This window comes from Zingiber officinale, chromosome 5A, assembly GCF_018446385.1.
Source record: "Zingiber officinale cultivar Zhangliang chromosome 5A, Zo_v1.1, whole genome shotgun sequence".
Classification (NCBI taxonomy): Eukaryota; Viridiplantae; Streptophyta; class Magnoliopsida; order Zingiberales; family Zingiberaceae; genus Zingiber; species Zingiber officinale.
In genome coordinates this window covers 64,099,479-64,122,165 of record NC_055994.1, presented here as the reverse complement: position 1 = coordinate 64,122,165, position 22,687 = coordinate 64,099,479, and the positions used below count along the sequence as shown (strand labels likewise).

Sequence of the window (22,687 nt, the reverse complement as noted above, 5' to 3'; positions counted from 1 at the left end):
CATCATATGAACCTAATCTCCATCTAATTATCCTTAGTGTGTGACCCTATAGGTTCTTGTAACGTTGGCAATGCCCTAAACCCATTTAGGAGCATAAGTAATGAGCGGTATCTAGCAACACATCATTACTACCCAAGTTACAAGAATGTCGAGATCCGACATCACCTTGTGACTACTAATTGTGACTCCTCACAAAATATGACAAGTATCCTTCTATCCTAGACATCTAGATTTATCAATGTGAGGCATAGACCGTGTCATCCTCTGACCAATCTAAATCTTGAACTCCAAGTAGACTCACTAAATCAAATGAGCTCAATATCCTATATTGACTTATTTGGGCATGGCCATGCACTTCGTGGTCTCACTCTATCAAGAATACCGATGTCGCTCCTGTCATATGGGAGGGATAGATCCCATCTACATCACTCACATCCCTCTGCATAATTCGTTATATACCCAGTAATCGCCTTTATAGTCCACCCAGTTACGGGTGACGTTTGACGAAACCAAAGTACATAACTCCTTATGTAGGGAACCATGGTGACTTCAGGTCTAAGGACTAGTAGTCATACTAATAGCCACATGAGAAAGTATATGACACTCATATAACGACCCATGATACTTTCTCATGGCGGGTCATTCAGTATACATTCTCTAATGTATACCCATGTGTCAACTTGATATCTCTATATCCATGACTTGTGAGATCAAGTCATCGAGTTGACCTACATGCTAGTCTTATTGCATTAACATTGTCCCTGAATGTTAATACTCGACTAGGAATGATTAAGAGTAGTGTTCCCTATATCATCTCACTATCGGTTCAACTAACCGATTGATATAGGTGAGAACCGTCTACTCAAGGACGTTATTATACTTAGTTTATTTGGCACCAATACAAGTAAGTATAATAACCAAAAACCAAATGTCTTTATTTATATAGAATATGATACAATAAGTCCAAAATACAATCATCAAATGATTGGCTCTAGGGCTCTAGCTAACACTCACGCCTCCAGACTCTCGCCCCAGCGCGAGTTATAAGTGAGCATACTCTCATGCCTCTAGACTCTCGTCCCAGTGCGAGTTATAAGTGAGGTTGCTCTCACGACCAACGACCTCTCGGTCAGGATTCCAGACTCTCGTCCCAGCGCGAGTTATAAGTGAGTATGCTCTCAGCCTCCAGACTCTCGCCCTAGCACGAGTTATAAGTGAGCATGCTCTGACGCCTCCAGACTCTCGCCCTAGCGCGAGTTATAAGTGAGATTGCTCTCATGACCAACGACTTCTCGATCGGGATTCTAGACTCTCGTCCCAGCACGAGTTATAAGTGAGAATGCTCTCACACCTTCAGACTCTCGCCCCAATGCGAGTTATAAGTGAGCATGCTCTCACGACCCCAGACTCCCGCCCCAGCACGAGTTATAAGTGAGCATGATCTCGCGCCCAACGACCTCCCGGTCAGTATTCTAAACTCTTACCCCAGAGCGAGGTATAAGCAAGCATACTCTCATACTCAACAACTCATGTGTCAGCTTTATACACTGTTGTTCTTGGGCAAGTTATCAGCAAGCAGAGCCTTCATTAAACCACCACTCGAGATCGAAGAGAGCACTGTGAGGAAAGGAGCAGCATGAATAGTTATCCTGGCGAGGTAAATGACATCAGGAACTAGGTCTAGTCAGTCGGACTTGAGCCTCCTTCGATTAGATTTGGGAGGAGGCTTATGATACGGTGCATAATGGTAGGGTCCAATCGTCGACAGTCAAGGAGACGTGGTAGTCAAAAGTCAAAGGGATGTAGCAGTTAACAGTCAGGAGGACGTGACAGTCAATAGTCAAGAGGGCGTGGCAGTCAATAGCTAGGGAAATAAGAGGTAGGACTGTCTGGTGTCGTCAGACCCATAATGTCTGGTCGGATGCTTACAGATCAGGATCTGAATCAGGATGTGTAATTAGGGTAAAGCTTGACCTGCTCTAGCTGGTCAGGTTGGCATAGCTTGGTTATATCCAGGTCTGATTCTCTCAGTAGACAAACTTCTGATCAACTCTTGAGCGATCTCACCACAGCTCTCCCTGTCCCTCAAGACTTAGGCCAAGTGTTATACCTGACAGTTCACCCCGAGCTGCCCTAGTCATACCCAGTCAGGGCAGCAGGTGCTACACGACAACAAGGTTAGGGAATTGTAATCGTCTGTCAGAGGATAACTGTTGTATGTCAGAGAATATTCCAATGGTCTATGGTCATATGTGAATGGAACTTTCTTCCAGTCCACAAAAGGGTGCCACGCATCCCCCATCATCAGACAAGTTCTAACACCCAATATTCGCTGACACAATCAGGCTCCAGAGGTACGCACTATCATATAAAAAGGGAGGTCCTCGCCTTTGCGCAGGTATGCTCTCTCGCACATTCGCACTTGTCCTTTACTTTTTTTTCTCTTTCGTACACTGTTCTTCTGGGGAAAAAGTACCTGACATGAACATCAGAGAGCCTGCTCCGGGGACTTTTTCCCTGGTTTCTGGCCTCTAACGTTCCGTGTGCTTGTTTGAGTGTGCGTAGAGTTCAAGTAGTGCCGACACAGTCATCGTTGCACGGCAGCATCACGTGGGGGTTCGTTCTTGTAGGCGCATACAAGAAGGGTGTCCTAGTTGCCTCTCTGTCAATACTAACGACAGCTCATCCACCTTCGTCTAACTCAGATTCTGGACAGGATCAATAGTGCTTTATATTTTTTGAATAAAAAAAGAATAATGATGAACCAAGTAATATTAATATTAGGATGATCAATTTGATTTTATAGAAATTTTTTATTGATTGTTAGGATAAATCGAAAATTTTTTATGGTTGTGTGTTTCATTTGAAGGAAAATTCTTATAAATATATTGTAAATGGAGATTGAACCGTGAATATCTGAATGACATCTTAAGACTCTTTTGTTATAAATTGGTACCCTTCCATGTTTTTCAATGATGACACTCGTCCTCAGCGCCCTCGCTAATCCTTCTATGTTTTTTTAATGGAGATAGAGTAGATGGGCCATCTCATCTTATTTGATTATGTATTGTTTTTCATGTCACTGTCTGAGCATCTTTCCCCCTTCATAAATACTTCTAGTGCACGAGGTCAAGGAGTCAGATTTGGCTGAAGCCCACTCAAATATCCTGGTGAAACTCCATGTGCAGAATCTTTGCATCCTTCCTTTGTCTTGGCAGATTTGGGCATTAAGATCTTGTAAGTTGAAAGTAAAGAAACAAGGAGAATTCACTTCAAACTTTCTGAAGGTTGCTAAGTCCTACTCTTCATAGAAATAGCTAAGAGAACTCAGGTACGGTGACAAATCTTATTCCCTTCCACTATATATTTTCGGCTATCATGCTTTTTTTTTTTTTGAAAATCTCTTAGTTGACATGTAAGATGCATGAGATTTTAGCATACTGAAGATATCTGTCGCCGGTCTCATGAAGAATAAGAATTTATCAGAAATCTTCAGTGAAAAGATAGAGGCACTTCACCCTCTTGCAGAGGAATATTTTTTTTTTGCTTCTTTGTTGGACTTCCATACAAACTTTTTAAGCCCTTGAAATTCCTGAAGTGAGATTCTTTTCAACCTTACTGATATTCCTCGTGGAACAATAACTGATTCTTATAGCAGTGTAGAAACTCAAAGCCAGCTCCAAACAAGGCAAAGCTAACTATCAGATTTCTTTTATATAGCTATTGCACAACTGACCAAGAGATTGATGTAGCTAGCTACTGTGTACTTCCACAATTTATGGAAAGTATAACATTGTGTTGCTTATCATGCTAATATGAGACTAGCAGTAACTTCACTTACCAATAGGCAACCAATAAGGTGATGTATGTATTTTATCTGTTAACATCTTATGTATAAGATATAATGTAAATATTTGATCGAAAACAAAGAGAGAGCTCCTATGCTATTGTGTTAAGCAACCACAGTCGTTCTTTATCGCAAGCTTTGACAGTAGATGATAGGATGCAAAATCACTGACATAAATTATTTTCGCACAGAACCCTTGTCCTTGTTGAATTGGAATGAAATTGAATGCATTTTTATCATTGTTTTTTATTTTTTTTTTCTGTGGTAAATTTACTATTTTTCGGATCGCCTGCATAAATATTGTTTGGGAGCTTTCTCTTGAAGCAATTCAAAAAAAGTTGAAACGCCGTGGCAAGGCCAGAGATATGAAACAATATGACAGAGAATGCATGAAGATTGCCATGTTAAAGCAGGAAGAAATCTTTAGATATCAGGTAGTACTCTTCATTGATCTACAATGAACAAGTTTTTTCTCAAACGCTAAGTTGATTTCCATTCTTGATCCAGGTCCATGAACTCCATCGTCTGTACAATATCCAGAAACTGCTGATGAGAGAAATGAAGAAGGCTGACATGAAAAGGCAAAGGTATAAACCAACTGACGGAGAAAGGGATGAAAAAGGCAGAGACAGTAAATGTGATGACTACTGTGACTGGAGGCAGCAGCCTCGCCACCTGCTTGACCTTGCACTCTCAGCAGAGGAATACATAGAGAGACACAAAGGAGAAGTCATGCTCACCATGAAAGAGAGTAATGATCTTGAGCTGAAGCTTGCCACCGGAAGCAACAGAACTCCGTCAAAGAAAAATGACACGCGATTTACTTCTGATTCAGGTTCGAGCTTTTCTTCATCTTCAAATGATTCCGAGTTCAAGAAACAAGTATTCACAAAGCTGAGAAATGATAGAAAGGGTGGGTGTGATATCCAAAAACAAATGAGGAAGGAGGAGATAAAGCAACCTAATTGGCTCTTCCCGTGTTCCAAACAGGACATGCTGGTTTCTTTTGGATTGTGATGGTAGTTCTAGACTGTATTTGAATGCTTAGTACCACAAAGTTAGTTCAAACTCAAAGTGAATGAAGCACACAATCTCACTGAATCCCACAACTGGCATCTCAGTTTGAGATGAATGAAAAGTTTTTCTTTGTTTTTTTTTCTGAAAAAGAAACAGAATGACAATAATAGATACCCACACAAGCTATATTCAATAAATTAAATTTATAATAAATAAGTCAATTAGATTACTTTATTGAATTTACCCGTAATCATAAATTCGTGTTACCAAAGGACATGTAAATTTATGGCAATGTCGACGGCATATCCGTGGTGGCCTTCCCATCGCTTGGCCAGAGGAATGGACACGCCCATCATAGCGCTCTTGCCGACACAAGTGGCCATCGTTATCCATAGCGACGCTGCATCCTCTGCCGTTTCTTCCACGCAATAGATATTATTAAAGCACCATCGATTCCCACCCACACATTCTCAACTTTAGGATTTCTCAGATATCTTCCACTTCAACTGCGCTGCTGCTGCTTAAATATCACCCCCACCCAGCTACCTTCTTCGCCATCGCCTCCGGTAGTTAGCCCTCATGGATTCTTTCTTCAGCAAGCTTCCGGCTTTTGCTTCCGGCGGTTCCGACAGCAGTGGCGCCGACAAGACTGGCTCCGGAGACTCCCACGGACACCAGCAGCAGATGGACCCGACCGAGCTCTTCTCTAGCGCTAAAGTGGTGGCGGACGCGGCCAAGTCCACCTTCGGCGGCGCCGCTGACAAGGTCGACAAGTCTGCCGCCGCAGGAGCAGCCTCCGACTTGCTCGGTGCTGTGTCTCACTACACTAAGGTCGAGGAAAGCAGTTATGGAAAGTACGTGGAGCAAGCGGAGACGTATCTGGAACAGTATCGCACCACCGGTGGTTCAGCTGCTGCTGCTGCTGCCGCCGCTCCGAAGACGGAGGAAGCAAAGGCGAAAGTAGAGGAAGCAGCGGCAAAGACTGAAGAAGCAGGGGCGAAAGTAGAGGAAGAAGGGGCAGATAAAGCTCCTCCGGCGGATGATGACTCCGGCGAGGCTCAATCCGGCGGAGGCGGCTTGGAAGGATATGCCAACTTGGCCCAGAATTTGTTGAAGAAGTGATTGCGATGACTAATGCGGTGTTTATTGTTTTTTATGAAATAAAAACATGTTTGAAGTCGATAGTTATGTGTTTCTCGCTTTGAATGCATCTTACTTTGTTAATCGCGATGTAATAATGGATATGGATTTTGGTGTGTATTTTCTTTGTCATTACTCCGTAACCTTCTAATAATACTTGAAAATAAATTTTGAGATAATTTGGTTGCCAAAAAACATAAGAATAAAACTTCTATCGTCGCCTGAGAGATTCGAACTCTCGCGGGGAAACCCCATGTACTTAGCAGGCACACGCCTTAACCACTCGGCCAAAGCGACTACCGATACCCATTTGTTCTAGATGATATTAAACTATTTTAATTTTCTATTCAATAATAAAAAACATGAATATTTAATTATAATTAATTTATTCACTTATTTTTATTTTATATTCAATTTATCATTTTACTAATTTAACATAATATATATATATTTTTATCATACTTAAGTAACAAATGTACTATATTTTTTGTTATAAAAGTCACTTATTTTAATTCAAGTAATTTATTCAAAATTTATACATGCATGACAAATATCATTTAAAAATATATTTTCTCTCGAATTCTAAGATGATGGTGGTGATTTTGTGTTCCCTAATTTTATCTACAATTTCTTTTTATAAAAAATAACAATAATTTTTATAGTCCTTACAGATGTAAAATTATTCTGTTCGTTTAATTTCTATAAATCATGCAATTATACGTATTAAACTCCTAACCTTAAGCCTAAAATCTCCCGGATAAAGAAGTCCTGCCATTAAATTAAATAATTATTGTTTGAAAAAGTTTGCTCGTTTAATTACCATAAAAAAGATAATATTAAAATCTTTAATCTCTCCAAATAACTTCAAAACTGAAAGAATTTATAAAATTTTTTCTCCAATCATTAAAGTAAATCTAAAAGTACTTGTCATCCACGATTCAGAAATTCAATATCCATTGATTATAAGTTTTATTTCAAAAAAATCTATACAAATATATAATAGTTAGAAATCAAAATATAAAATGATAATTAACACCTTTCTACTACCATATAAACAAGTAATTAGAAGAAACATACAGAGTTGATGACAACAGGATAAGTCGCCATCAAATCACTGCATATCGCTAATGCTTATATCTGGGTTGAGTCGATCGTGTCCAGAATTAAAGGGGGAGTACGAATTAGAAATCTTTAGAAATTTGGTTTCTCAACAAAAAATCTAATGCGTAAATCTTTTAACCCTTCTACTTTTTAAGAAAGAGCGCATTTAAAATTTTGATATTTTCAACACGTACGTTATATTTTTATATTTCTGAAAGAAAATATTTAATTTCAAAAATATTTTTTTTCTAACTTTCAGTCCTAAATTAAAGTAAAAATTTATTATCTTTATCTTAAATTGAATAAAACCTAACCTATCAAATTAATGAATTTCGTACAAAAGTAATGGACAATCTAAACTCATTTTTTTTTCAAAAAAAAAAAAAGGTTAAACTCATAATGATTAACTAAATTTATCCATATATTTTTTTTTATTTAAGAATTTTATTAAAAATAAAAATACGATAAGATTAATAAAAAAAGAGTAAAATTAAAGAAACATTAAAAGAGTAAAAATTATTTCGATTATTTATTATCTTTAATAGTTAATTATAAAAGGAAAAAGAAAATTAAAAAATAATTAACTAAAAATTTTTCTTTGGTACTACTTCTACCAGTGCTCTAGCATCTCAAGTGTTCTTATGAGACTTGTGGTGAGATTTTTTCGCCCACAAGAAGCTACATTAGCTAGCCAGAGTTTACTGAAGAGTCATCCACCGATAGATCGGGATCGTCCATCTTACGAACAACCGTGGAGTAGGAGTTTTATCTCCAAACCACTTTAAACGAGCATGTCGAGTTTGTAATAGACTTGGGGTGACGTTTATTCAACCCCCCTTCTAACCGACCACCAATCCTCAACAAGTAGTATTAGAACGAGGTCGTAGTACTTCATCGGACTAATCACCAAGAAGAGCAACTTTCAAGGATGGCCGACTTGATAGCTCCGCTAAAATATAAAAGAGGAAGCTTATGGGATATCACCTATTGAATGATGAAGATGGAGGTCTTCTTTGAAACCGATTAGGACACCATGATGGTGGTCAAGGAGCCGTTCAATGTCAAGGAGCTGTTCGAAGTCCCAAGAGACAAGAAAGGGAAAAGACTCCGACTAAGATATTGTACCGAGGAACAACGATCATGATCAAAGGCAAATGAGAAGGTAATATCGATTTTAATTGATATTTTACCTTCTAATGTGATAAGTGATGTAAGCAAGTACGAAATGCTTATGGCTTATGGAGCAAGATAAAGTTGAGTCTAAAAGAAGAACCTAACCCTACACATGAAAAGGAAGAGCCCAAGGAGAAGGGTTCAATGGTCCAAGAAGTGGAGGAGGAGCAATCAAAAGATGACGTGTATTCGACTTCTGAGGAGAAGAAGATGAGAGATCATTCAAGGAGGAGAAGGATGAAGAAATGACATACACAAGTGTGGATGAGGAAACATCATCAAGGGTTGAAGAAGAATCTAAGACAAGTGAAGAGGAATTTTTAGAAGTCAACCTTGCAAGCATCTTCACCGAAGTCAAGTCAAAGGACTACATCATTTGCTTCGGGTGCAATGAGAAAGGACACTACAAGAGTAGGTGTCCTATAGGTAAGAAGAATCTAACTCCTAAACTCAATCAAGTTATTTTAAATACTAACATGGGTTGTAGGAATGAAAAAGCCCAAAAGAGGAGAATGCATATTGTATGCTTCACGTGTGGGGAGAAGGGTCACTACCACACCAAATGCCCTAAGAAGAAGGAGATCAAGAAGCTAACACATTTAAAGAAATGAGAGAAGAAGAGGAGCTCAAGTTAAGGGGGAGCTTCAAGGGTAAGGGAGGTATACCCTAATTTGAAATGTAATTCAACTTGTTGCTTTCCCATACATGCTAGGAATAATTTTCATTATTTACCCATACATAATTTTGGTTTTAGATATCATGATAGAAATAGGGTCAATGTAGATCATAACCCCTAAGGTACCTATACATGATAAATCTAAGCATCTTAGATTCTCATTACTAAAGAGAATAAGGTAATGGAGAACCTAGTCAAAAATCCTAAGAAGTGGAGACATATGCCTAGAAAGATGGGTAGGTCTAAGAATGTACAATGTAGACAAGTCAATTCTAGGGTAAGGAACCTAGAAAAGGAAAATCAAGCTTTGAAGGCAAAACTTGATAGTTTGGAGAAAACCCTAAAAAGATTCGCGGTTGAAGCTAGAGGGTTAGATATGGTGTTGGGTAGTCCAAGACACAACAATGATAGATTGAGTTTGGGATGTCGGTGCGGGAAGCATCCGACGATCGAACCTAAGTTTTGATAATGGAAAAGGAATTCAAAGTTAAGATTCCTTATTATCTAATGTGCTTAAATGAGGTTTCAGGAAAGTTCTAACTGTTGGAGGATCGGTGGCCGGCTTGAAGGGGGGTTGGATAGACGGCACCCCTAAATCGTTAGCTTCCTACACTATTGTTAGCTTGCGCAGCGGAAATACAAATACTAAAGCAATGAATACGAAAGCTAAAGAAAGAAAAGAACTAGCAAACCAATACACGTTCGTTTAACGTGGTTCGGAGATGATGCTCCTACTCCACGGCTGTCCATAAGGTGGACGATCCCGATCCTTCGGTGGATTAGCCCCCGGAAACTCCGGCTATCTCAAGTCGCTCCTTGTGGGTGGAGAAACCTCACCACAACACACCAAGACCTCTTGGATTCCACAAACACTTGAGCACTTGTAGACTACTAATTAGACCTTAACCAAGTCTAATTTCGTCGCCTTGGTCGACCATACCAAGCTCCATTATATAGAGCTTGAGAAATCAGCAAGGCTGATTTGCCCGTTACCAGTCGACTGGTATCGGCACCAGTCGACTGGTGCCAGCCTAACGGCTCTCTGCTACAGTGCATCAGTCGACTGGTCCATACACCAGTCGACTGCTACAGTACGCTACAGTAACTGCTGCAGTGCCGCTACAGTAAACCCCTAAAACTAGGATTTTACTCTGAGTACAATCTCTCATGCACTCGTACCCTCACGACTCATTTGACTCTTCTTTGCAGCCTTGACCTCTTGCCTTCAAGCCTACTTCCTTTGGCTCTCGTCCCTCGGATGCATCCAAGCCCGCGGCTTGTCTCCAATGACATCCTTCGCGTATGCCTCGAAGTCGCTTCCCTCGGCCCTTGTCCTTGCTGCCTTGTCCACGATCCCTCAGATGCATTCAAGCCCGCGGCTTGTCCTCAATGCCATCCTTCATCGGACCCGAAGCCGTCAACCTGAGTCACATGTGTCACCTGCAGTCCTGCACAACTCAAGTACACATATCAAATAATAAGGGTAAACCTAACTTAAACCCTTTGCCAAAACACCAAAACACATGGTCCCACGAACCATTGGGATTGCTCCAACACTAACTGCGGTTAGGCAGGTGGAAAAACCTAAGGGGCGGTAACCTTAGGTCTTAGGGGGTGGTAACCTTAGGTGAAGGAAAATCCTAAGGGGCGGTAACCTTTGGTCCTAGGGGTGGTAATCCTAGGTGGAGAAAAACCCTAGGGGACAGTAACCCTAGGTCCTAGGGGGTGGTAACTCTAGGCAGAAAGTCCAGTCGGTCTGGTGGACTGGACTGACACTAGGTAATCTCTCCTGAGGGGAGTAGGTGAGGATACATTCCCCATAGAGGGAACAGTAAGCGTCAGGTCGACCTAGGGTTTTCGGTCAGAAATTCGAAGTCAGACCCGGACAGTCCGATGATTGACAACCACTTATTTATCATGTTTATATCTGTTCTAACTTTGTCTTGCAGGGTACGGTGTTGTTTTGGGACTAACATATCTTGCACGTACAAAAGGAACAAGTTAAGCCTCGGATGAACAGTATCCAAGGCGCCTCCATGGAGCTTGGAGGCGCCTCGGGTGCAAGCCGAAGCCAGTTGTGCAGAGGAGTTGGAGGCGCCTTCATGGGGACTGAAGGCGCCTTGGCCCGCGGCTTGGAGTGGCTGAAGGCGCCTTCAAGTGGATGAGGTGCGACCGGATCAGTGCTAATCCACGCGGCTGACTCGGCGGGTTGGAGGCGCCTCAGATGGGCTTTAAGGCGCCTTTAGCAGTGAATAAAAGGAGGTCTCGAGCAGCAGTCTAGTACATCTTCGAAAAAGCAATCCTTCTGCATCTAGATGCTAACGAGTCCATCCCGAAGTGTTGCAACTGTTAGTTAGAGCCTAGAGCCAATCATTTGATGATTGTTGTATGAACTCGTTGTATCATATTCTTATATATATATATAAAGGCATTTGTTTATGGTTATTATGCTTACTTGTATTGGTGCCAAATAACTAAGTATAATAGCGTCCTTGAGTAGAAGGTTCTTACCTATATCAATCGGTTAGTTGAATCAATAGTGATATGATATAGGGAACACTACTCTTAATCATTCCTAGTCAAGTATTAGCATTCAATGACAATGTTAATGCGATGAGACTAGCATGTAAGTCAACTCGATGACTTGATCTCACAAGTCATGGATATGGAGATATCAAGTTGACACATGGGTATGCATTGAAGAATGTATACTGAATGACTCGCCATGAGAAGGTATCATGGATCGTTATATGAGTGTCATATACTTTCTCATGTGGCTATTAGTATGACTATTAGTCCTTGGACCTGAAGTCACCATGGTTCCCTACATAAGGAGTTGCATACTTTGGCTTCGTCAAACGCCACCCGTAACTGGGTGGACTATAAAGGTGATTACTGGGTATGTAACAAATTGTGCGGAGGGATGTGAGTGATGTAGATGGGATCTATCCCTCCTATATGACGGGAGTGACATCGATATTCTTAATAGAGTGAGACCACTAAGTGCATGGCCATGCCCAAATGAGTCAATATGAGATGTTGAGCTCATTTGATTGAGTGAGTCTACTTGAGATTCAAGATTTAGATTGATTAGAGGATGACACGGTCTATGCCTCACATTGATCAATCTAGATGTCAAGGATAGAAGGACACTTGTCATATATTGTGAAGAGTCACAAGGTGATGTTGGATCTCAACAATCTTATAACTTGGGTAGTAATGATGTGTTGCTAGATACCGCTCATTACTTATGCTTCTAAATGAGTTTAGGAGCATTGCCAATGTTATAAGAACCTATAGGGTCACACACAAAGGGCAAATTAGATGGAGATTAGGTTCATTTGATGAACCTAAAGAATTAGGTCCATGTGATGAACCAAATTGGATTAAGAGTAATCCAAATTAAGCTAATTGAGTTGGACTCAATTTGATCATGTGTTAGATGAGTCTAATTTGGACTCAGACTCATTGAGTCAATTTAATTCAATGAATAGAGATTCATTAAATTAAAATTGACTTGAACCAATGGTCAAATTTGATCAACCATGGGAGAGAAGTGGTCAAGTTTGACTTGACTTGAGAGGAAGATGAAGGGTCAAGTTTGACTTGACCATTTGCCATCTCATTGGTGAGTTGGCAAAGAGTGGGCCAATGATGATTCTCCACATCATCATGATTGCTTAAGTAGGATGCCAACTCATGGGAGTTACCAAGAGTTGTGACTCTTGGTATTCCATGGAGGTTATTAACCTCATTCATGTGGTCGACCACTCATTCATGGTGTGAGTTTCATTTCTTTTGTGTAACTCTCATCTTCTTCCTCAAGCTCTCTCTTCTCTCCCTCTCCTCCACCTTGGCCGAACCTTTTAAAGGTGCTAGCACACCTTTTTGTTTGGTTTCTCCATCTCTTGTGTAACGACCCGGCGCTCACTTGGCTACCAGGATTCATAAATTCTAGTACTTAGCCTGGAGGTCTAGAGTTTGAATCCTGGGGAAGGCAAAAATCCACTACCAGGGGTGGAAAGTCCTAGTGAGTAACGACACGGCCAAAGGGTCGTTGGTCGACGACATGAGAGGTCGCCAAATGGGCCGACGACATAAGGGCCACCAGTGGGCCGCCGCAAGGGCCGCCCAAGAGGCCAAAGGGCCGGATCGTTACATCTTGCTTGTGTGGATACACATAGAGGAGTATCTACTTTGATACTCTCGAGATCCGGCGAACCTTGGACGAGCGTGATTAGCAAAGGGCATCGCATCAAGGGTAAAGCTCTTCTCCTTTGTAGATCTAGTTTAGATCTAGGCTAGAAACTCGTACTCTAAGTTTTACATAAATTTTATTTCTTCGCAAGAATCCGGTGGTGGGGTTTCGGGGTTTCCGCAATGCAAAAAGCGATTTTTGCGGCCCGAAAAACCCAATAGTGGTATCAGAGTCACGTGTGAAACGCGCACGAATTTTTGTTTGTATTTTTATGAAAAATATCAGTTCTATAATATTCTATAAATTTACTATTTTTATAGATTTTATGGCTATTTTTCTCGTAGAAGCGAAACACAAGAGTTTAGACACTTGTAGGCTTCGACTATCGAGAAAATTTTTCCGAAACGGCAAGGTTTCACCCCAAATCGTTTTGGGACAGCGGGCTAAGGCACTGTAGGATCGCTTAGGAACACTCGCAATGGTTATATCGTGGGTAGGGGTGCTGCCCCTAACCCCGTAAGGGGCTTCGTTCCGCGATTGCGTCCGAAAATCGCTAAACGGGACCGTCGGGAATTTTTACTCATAAAATTGTAAAAATATTAGACAAAAATTATAGAAATTTATGGAAATTACAAAATTTAGAATTGTATATTATTTTGTGATGGTCATGACCCAAAAGACCCCAATATGATTGGAAATTGTATTGTAATTCATAATACGGCCTGCGTGCCGTCATGTGATTGTGCGTGTTGTATATTTGTTACGCGACCTGCGCATCGTGCCTTTCTATTTATTTATTTCTGTTGTAAATTGTAACGCCCCGCCCCTTCCTGCTCAAGCTGACAGGGGTTACTTTTCTTTTTCTTCTTATCTTATCTTACTTGCTTGTTAATAAACTTTTCTACTTAAAACAGCGGAAGTCTTGTTTATAGTATATATATATATTTTTTCTTTAAAACTTTTCTTTTACTTTTCAAATCATCATCACTAACTACCTATCATATAAAGTCACATAGCATGCTTAACATGAATTTAAGCCATAATACTAATAAGCATGATGAAATGTCATGGAGTCATGAAATAACGACATAAGCATATTTCTTATTAACTAAAAGCAGGTCTTTCTCTTTAGCCGAGCCACTACTACACACGTCCTTCTTGCCCCTCCTGCTGCTCCCTTAGTACATCCATTCCTTGCCTTTATCTGTGGTACAAGGAAAGTAAGCTATGAGCATACAAGGCTCAGTAAGATCCTTTCCTACTCACAAAAACCGTAAAGCATAGCATATTCATAAGGCATAAAGCATAAAGACAACTAATCATATCATGTATAGAAGCATCATATCGTAACATAATCGTAAGGTATCATGGCATATCATGACAAGAATCGTAAGTGCATCCTAGCATAACATAACATAATCATGGCATATTATGGCATAATCATAAAGAGCACCCTAGCATTACAAAATATAATCATAACTATCATGGCATATCATGGCATAATCATAAAGTGCATCCTAGCATAACATAACATAATAATAAGTATCATGGCATATCATGGCATAATCATAAAGTGCATCCTAGCATAACATAACATGATCATAAGTATCATGACTTATCATGGCATAATCATAAAGTGCGTCCTAGCATAACATAACATAGTCATAAGTATCATGCGAGATGACTTTCGAAAACATGTATCATGAAAAATATATGCAACATGTCTTTTGAAAACATATTACATACATACTTAAACATAATCTCAACATGATTAGGGCCCCGGCTTGTACCACATACATAAATGCGCGCGTCCTATGTAGGTCCAGTGTAGCAAGTCTTGAACCCTACAAGGCATACATACTAGGCCCGTTTCTTAGTCCATCGACCTAGGGACACTTAGGAGCCTATCCCTAACGAGGCCCGTTTCTTAGTCCATCGACCCCGGGGCGCTTATGGATCCCACCCTTGGTACAAGCCATATAAAGTAAAGTAGCATGTCTTACATATCATGGTTCTTATTATTTCATGCATATCATATTTTTTAACGTATCATATCATACAAAATTTGGGCACACAGCTCATCATAGTAGCATGCATAATTTGGGCACACAGCACATCATAAATACATGCATAGTATGGGCACACAGCTCATCATAATATCATGCATAATTTGGGCACACAGCTCATCATAAATAGCATGCATAACTTGGGCACACAACACATCATAAGGGTTACCAACATGCATAGATCATAAGCATACATAAACATAGAAGCATAGCAAGCTCTTATCACATCATAAAACATTGCATGCGAGGTACATGGAAATCATAATTAGGTCTCCACCCTAGTATCATATAGTGGCCGAAACACATGGTTGTAAATTAGGTTAACAATCAACATACAAGCATGTGAACCCTAAACCATTATCTCATGTATCATAAGGAGCATCATGAGCATGTTCAGTTTAGGTTCTAGGTTTTCTAAGCTTGTAAACTCATCATGGCCAAATATCATCAAGTATCCTATTTGCTAGAAAATCAATATAAAAGCATGTGAACTCTAAACTAACATCCTATCATACATCATGAGAAACAACATAAGCATGTTTAGTTTAGGTTCTAGGTTTTCTAAGTCTATAAACCCATCATGGCCGAATATCATCAAGTATCCCATTTGCTAGAAAATTCAATATACAAGCATGTGAACTCTAAACTAACATCATATCATACATCATGAGAAACAACATAAGCATGTTTAGTTTATGTTTTAGGTGTCCTAAGCTCATTAACTTACCATGGCCGAAACTTGTGAACCATGAAGCTAGATTTCATGTGGCATAAAAGCATGGAAATCCTAAACCATTTTCATAGTATTTATTACCAAGAACATCATGAGCATGTTTAGTTCAAGTTCTAGGTTTCCTAGGCTTATAGAATTGTTGTGGCCGAAAGTTCATGGAGCATGAAAACAAGTTCTAACCACACTACAACATGAGCATGTTATATTAATTTCATATCTTGTCTTAAGGAGGATCATGGCATGATTAGTTTAGGTTTTACAATTTTCCTAGGCCCCTAATCCTATCATGGCCGAATACTTATGAGCATGGAATAAGGTTCACCTAATATATAAACATGAGCATATCATATCAACTTCATATCTTATCTTAAGAAAGATCATGGCATGCTTAGTTTAGGTTTTAAAATTTCCTAGGCCCTTAAACCTACCATGGCCGAATGTTTATGAGCATGGAATAAAGTTCAATCAACATATAGGCATGAGCATATCATGTTAACAACTTTCTCATCATGAGGTACATATCACAAAACAAAAAGGAGCATACTTGGTTTGAGTCTTAACTTACCTATTTCTTTTATTCATGCTTGGCCGAGAGTCTAGGGATATCATTCTAAGTTCTAACCAAACATTTTAACATATAAACATTAGATAAATTCCCTACCATAAGGTACATGTTACAATAAACATATTTAGCATGTCAAACTTGGATCTTTACATTTCCTAGGTCCTTCTTTTCTCTTTTTTTTCTTGCCCGAAAGTTCCATGAAGGTATCCTAGGTATTTAGGCAACCTAATCTCATATAAAATACATAAGCTATTGTACCACAGGTGAGGGGAAACTTACATCCTTTCGCTTGTGGTTTTTCTTAAGGAAAAAGGTACCCTAGGTGCAAAGGAAGGAGAGAGCTTCTTTTTCTTGCACCTCCTTTTGTTTCTCTTGCTTGGAAGGGGTAGATCTTGAAGGCTTCTTCTCATAAATTAGTTTTCTTGGAGAGGAAACTTAGCTTAGCTTTTGGAATAAGGAGAGGGAGGGCTCTTGGTTTCGGTGGAGAATGAAGAAGGAGAAGGAAGGAGGAAGAAGAAGAATTAAATCCCTTGCTTTTCTTCTCCCAATCCTATTTATTCCTATGTAAATGAAGTATGTCTTCATTCATTCCCTCAACTCCTCTTTTCCCTCATTCCTTTAATCCCACGAAAATGGCGAGAGGGAGGGAAGTAGGCAATTTATCTTTTGCTTGCTTCTTCTCTTAACCAAGAGGAAGAGAAGGTAAGCAACTTGGTTTTCTCTTTTTCTTTTACTTAACCATCTTCTCTCCTTTAACTACCATTTTCATTCTCTTTTATTCACTTATCATTCATTACTCTAGTGGTTCCATCCACTAATTTAACTCTATTACTTGTGGGAGGTTCAAGGTTCAATCCTTGACCTCACCTCTTCTTATTCTATTTTGGTTTCTATTTTTCCTTTTCTCTTATTCTTTTTATTTTTATGCTCTAAAGAAAATAACACCCATATACTTATCTTATAATTTCTTGGGTGTTACAGTACCCCATACCTCATAGAAAGTTCGTCCTCGAACTTAGAATAGCGACGGATACTTCCGTTTCATATCATCTTCCCGTTCCCACGTGGCTTCTTCGTACCGTTGATTTTGCTACAGGACATCTACTAAGGGTACTTCTTTGTTCCTTAGTCTTTTGACGTCTCGATCCAATATCTGAATTGGTCGGCTCTCGTAGGTTAGGTCCTCTTGCACTTGTACTGCCCGTGGTTCGATCACTTGGTCCGTGCTCGGAATGCATTTCTTAGCATCGAAACGTGGAACACGTTGTGAATGACTGACAACTCTTGAGGCAGCTCTATTTCGTAAGCTATTTTGCCGATTCTTTTCAGAACTCGGTATGGTCCAACATAACGCGGGCTTAGCTTTCCCTTCTTACCGAACCTCATTACTCCTTTCATAGGAGCTACTTTGAGAAATACTGAGTCTCCGACACTGAATTCCAATGACCTTCGTCGCTTATCCGTATAATTCTTCTATCGACTCTGAGCAGTTTCTATTCGTTGGCGGATGTTCTGTATAGCACGGGTGGTGTTATCGATGAACTCGGTTTGAAATCCCATCTCTTTCTTTTCACCGCCTTCGTACCAACATATAGGGGATCTACATTTCCTCCCGTACAGAGCCTCGTAGGGCGCCATCCCAATAGTAGCCTGGTAACTATTGTTGTAGGTGAATTCCGCTAGGCATAAATATCGGCTCCAGCTCCCTTTGAAGTCTAATGCGCATGCCCGTAACATATCTTCTAATACTTGGTTAACCCTTTCTGTTTGTCCATCGGTCTGAGGGTGGAAGACAGTACTGAATAATAGCTTCGTACCAAGAGCCTTCTGGACACATTCCCAAAAAATATGAAACAAAACGACCATCTCTATCTGAAATGATGGTCTTAGGAATCCCATATAATCTAATAATTTCCTTGACATATAATTGAGCAAGTTGCTCAATCGAATAAGTCATCTTGATTGCTAGAAAATGGGCAGATTTGGTTAATCTATCCACGATTACCCATATGGCGTCATAGCCGTTTGTTGTCTTGGGTAATCCTGATATAAAGTCCATAGAGACATCTTCCCATTTCCATTCTAGAATTTGGACAGGCTGCAGTAATCCTCCAGGCCTCTGGTGTTCTGCTTTAACCCTCTGACAGGTCAGGTAGGTACTGACATACTGAGCCACATCTCTTTTCATACCGGACCACCAGAATTTCTTTTTCAAATCCTAGTACATTTTGGTGGATCCTGGATGCATTGCATAGGGCATTGAATGAGCTTCCTCTAGTATCCTTCTTCGCAACTCTGGATCCCCGAGAATACATAATCGATCCCTGAGGTATAATATCCCACAGTCCGCGATCCAGAATCCGTCATTCTTCCCTTCTAGGGTTTCTTGTTTAATCCTTTGGAGGCTTTGGTCACTGGTTTGTTTCTCCAATAGGTTGTCGAATAATGTGGTTGCTATGGTCATGGTAAAGAGTTGCCCGGACATATTTTCGATCCAATGACACGGAATGTCTCTCGGCTTCCCGATAAATTCAAACACTGGTTCGCCTTTCGTATTAGATAAAATTTTAGCATATTGACTGAAAGTAGTTAACTGACCTGCGACGACAGTAGAGGCACTGGCCACATCTTCTTTAGTAAGTGAGAAAACCCTGGCATTCGTCGTAGTTGGCGGGGCTTCCAATCTCCCTTGGCTAATCGGTGTTCCTTCAATAGCAGCTTGCATCTGATGTAGTTGTGAGGGGGCACTCTTGTTCTGGTTATTCTGCTGGGGTGGTGCCTAAAACCGGTTAGTGCAGTCTCTGGCCAGATGTCCTTCCCCTCCGCAATTATAGCACTTTCTTGTACCCTTGTGGCATACTCCGGAATGCAGTTTCCCACAAATAGTGCACTGAGGGTATTTCGGTTGCTTATTCACTGGGTCATCTTTTGCATTGTCCCATTGTTTCCTTTTTCCTGTAGGGGTCCCTTTCCAGCTTGTTTTGGTACCTGAAGGTCTTTGTCCTTCTGTTCATGCCTGATTCTTATTCTCGTTCATCGCTTTCTGATAATGTTCCGTGATCAGGGCACTGCTGATCAATTCTTCTGTAGTCTGCGGTCTATTAATTCCGCCGGCCACGTTCAGTGCTATCTCGGGTCGAAGCATCTTCATCATCAGTCTGACCCTTTCTCTTTCTGTGCGAACCAACTCTGGACATAGGCGTGCCAGATGGTTGAAGCGCTTTACTGCTTCATTCACTGATAGGTCACCTTGCCGAAACTCGGTGAACTCGTTGTAATGCCGGTTCGTCACTTGCATATGGAAGAACTCTTCGAAGAACTCCGTCCAGTTCATCAGATTAATCTGTCTCTTTGCCTTCACTCTTTCCCACCACATTCTTGCGTCTTCGGAAAAGCAGAATGATACACATTTGATCTTTTCCGATACGGGCCAGTCCAGTAATTCCACTATGCTTTCCACTGTCTTGAACCAGACCTGAGCGTCCCATGGCTCGCAAGTACCTGAGAAGTTCTCCGGCTTCAGCCTTAGCCACTGTATCAAGTAGGTCTCCTGTCGGACCACTGGGATAGGAGCTATCGGTGGTACTGGTGCAACTACTGGGATGACGGACACTACATTCTGATTTACTGGCGGGGTGGCAGGATTTTCTTGCTGACCCACCAAAGTCGTGATCAGCTGTTGTTGCTCCGTGATCTGACGCTGGAGGTCAGTAACTACCTGGGTCAGATCTGATGGAGTTGCTGTCTCGTCTGCTCGGGTAGTACGTCTCCTAGCCATGCTTATCTTCATTAAATGACAATAAATTATCGTTATTTCTATCCAAGCTAACATAAGATCATTATCATTCTTATTCTACCATCATGCATACCTAAACTAGAACAGTGACTTATCATCATCAAAGAATAAGTAAACATGCATAATATTAAAGCATCATAGAAGAATTAAATTAAGCATATAGATTCTTACTTGGAACGGCAGGATGGAGGCTTGACATGTGTGTAGTGAAAAGGCTAAACTTGGCTCTGATACCAAACTGTAACGCCCCGCCCCTTCCTGCTCAAGCTGACGAGGGTTACTTTTCTTTTTCTTCTTATCTTATCTTACTTACTTGCTTGTTAATAAACTTTTCTACTTAAAACAGCGGAAGTCTTGTTTATAGTATATATATATTTTTTTCTTTAAAACTTTTTCTTTTACTTTTCAAATCATCATCATTAACTACCTATCATATAAAGTCACATAGCATGCTTAACATGAATTTAAGCCATAATACTAATAAGCATGATGAAATGTCATGGAGTCATGAAATAACGACATAAGCATAATTCTTATTAACTAAAAGCAGGTCTTTCTCTTTAGCCGAGCCACTACTACACACGTCCTTCTTGCCCCTCCTGCTGCTCCCTTAGTACATCCATTCCTTGCCTTTATCTGTGGTATAAGGAAAGTAAGCTATGAGCACACAAGGATCAGTAAGATCCTTTCCTACTCACAAAAATCGTAAAGCATAGCATATTCATAAGGCATAAAGCATAAAGACAACTAATCATATCATGTATAGAAGCGTCATATCGTAACATAATCGTAAGGTATCATGGCATATCATGACAAGAATCGTAAATGCATCCTAGCATAACATAACATAATCATGGCATATTATGGCATAATCATAAAGAGCACCCTAGCATAACATAACATAATCATAAGTATCATAGCATATCATGGCATAATCATAAAGTGCATCCTAGCGTAACATAACATAATCATAAGTATCATGACATATCATGGCATAATCATAAAGTGCATCCTAGCATAACATAACATGATCATAAGTATCATGAATTATCATGGCATAATCATAAAGTGCGTCCTAGCATAACATAACATAGTCATAAGTATCATGCGAGATGACTTTCGAAAACATGTATCATGAAAAATATATGCAACATGTCTTTTGAAAACTTATTACATACATACTTAAACATAATCTCAACATGATTAGGGCCCCGGCTTGTACCACATACATAAATGCGCGCGTCCTATGTAGGTCCAAGGTAGCAAGTCTTGAACCCTACAAGACATACATACTAGGTCCGTTTCTTAGTCCATCGACCTAGGGGCACTTAGGAGCCCATCCCTAACGAGGCCCGTTTCTTAGTCCATCGACCCCGGGGTGCTTATGGATCCCACCCTTGGTACAAGCCATATAAAGTAAAGTAGCATGTCTTACATATCATGGTTCTTATTATTTCAAGCATATCATATTTCTTAATGTATCATATCATACAAAATTTGGGCACACAGCTCATCATAGTAGCATGCATAATTTGGGCACACAGCACATCATAAATACATGCATAGTTTGGGCACACAGCTCATCATAATATCATGCATAATTTGGGCACACAGCTCATCATAAATAGCATGCATAACTTGGGCACACACCACATCATAAGGGTTACCAACATGCATAGATCATAAGCATACATAAACATAGAAGCATAGCAAGCTCTTATCACATCATAAAACATTGCATGCGAGGTACATGGAAATCATAATTAGGTCTCCACCCTAGTATCATATAGTGGCCGAAACACATGGTTGTAAATTAGGTTAACAATCAACATACAAGCATGTGAACCCTAAACCATTATCATATCATGTATCATAAGGAGCATCATGAGCATGTTTAGTTTAGGTTCTAGGTTTTCTAAGCTTGTAAACTCATCATGGCCTAATATCATCAAGTATCCCATTTGCTAGAAAATCAATATACAAGCATGTGAACTCTAAACTAACATCCTATCATACATCATGAGAAACAACATAAGCATGTTTATTTTAGGTTCTAGGTTTTCTAAGTCTATAAACCCATCATGGCCGAATATCATCAAGTATCCCATTTGCTAGAAAATTCAATATACAAGCATGTGAACTCTAAACTAACATCATATCATACATCATGAGAAACAACATAAGCATGTTTAGTTTAGGTTTTAGGTGTCCTAAGCTCATTAACTTACCATGGCCGAAACTTGTGAACAATGAAACTAGATTTCATGTGGCATAAAAGCATGGAAACCCTAAACCATTTTCATAGTATTTATTACCAAGAACATCATGAGCATGTTTAGTTCAAGTTCTAGGTTTCCGAGGCTTATAGAATTGTT

General features: G+C 40.0%; 2 protein-coding genes and 1 non-coding gene across 4 annotated transcripts; 2 read left to right on the top strand and 1 right to left on the bottom strand.

The window, feature by feature from the left end:
• The first annotated feature begins 3,151 nt into the window (after positions 1-3,151).
• LOC121980528 lies at positions 3,152-4,956 on the top strand. Of its 2 annotated transcripts, XM_042532604.1 has the most exons (3): positions 3,152-3,331; positions 4,172-4,281; positions 4,355-4,956. In XM_042532604.1, the coding sequence occupies exons 2-3, from the start codon at positions 4,213-4,215 to the stop codon at positions 4,862-4,864; spliced, it is 579 nt and encodes a 192-aa protein (XP_042388538.1). In that variant the 5' UTR covers positions 3,152-3,331; positions 4,172-4,212; the 3' UTR covers positions 4,865-4,956. The 2 variants fall into 2 exon arrangements, with proteins under 2 accessions (XP_042388538.1, XP_042388537.1); XM_042532603.1 differs by having other exon boundaries at positions 3,152-4,281.
• Positions 4,957-5,327: 371 nt separating this feature from the next.
• LOC121980529 (nodulin-related protein 1-like) lies at positions 5,328-6,124 on the top strand. The gene has a single exon (XM_042532605.1). The coding sequence runs from the start codon at positions 5,444-5,446 to the stop codon at positions 5,984-5,986; it is 543 nt and encodes a 180-aa protein (XP_042388539.1). The 5' UTR covers positions 5,328-5,443; the 3' UTR covers positions 5,987-6,124.
• Positions 6,125-6,219: 95 nt separating this feature from the next.
• Positions 6,220-6,301, bottom strand: TRNAS-GCU. The gene has a single exon. It is a non-coding gene; the product is annotated as a tRNA-Ser (tRNA).
• Positions 6,302-22,687: the final 16,386 nt, after the last annotated feature.

What these genes read in the sequence shown, in the direction of transcription:
- LOC121980529 (XM_042532605.1), top strand. Translation starts at nt 5,444, where the DNA reads ATGGATTCTTTCTTCAGCAAGCTTCCGGCTTTTGCTTCCGGCGGTTCC.
- LOC121980528 (XM_042532603.1), top strand. Translation starts at nt 4,063, where the DNA reads ATGAAATTGAATGCATTTTTATCATTGTTTTTTATTTTTTTTTTCTGT. An exon ending in AAGAAATCTTTAGATATCAG is followed by an intron (nt 4,282 to 4,354) that starts GTAGTACTCTTC and finishes TTCTTGATCCAG; the next exon opens with GTCCATGAACTCCATCGTCT.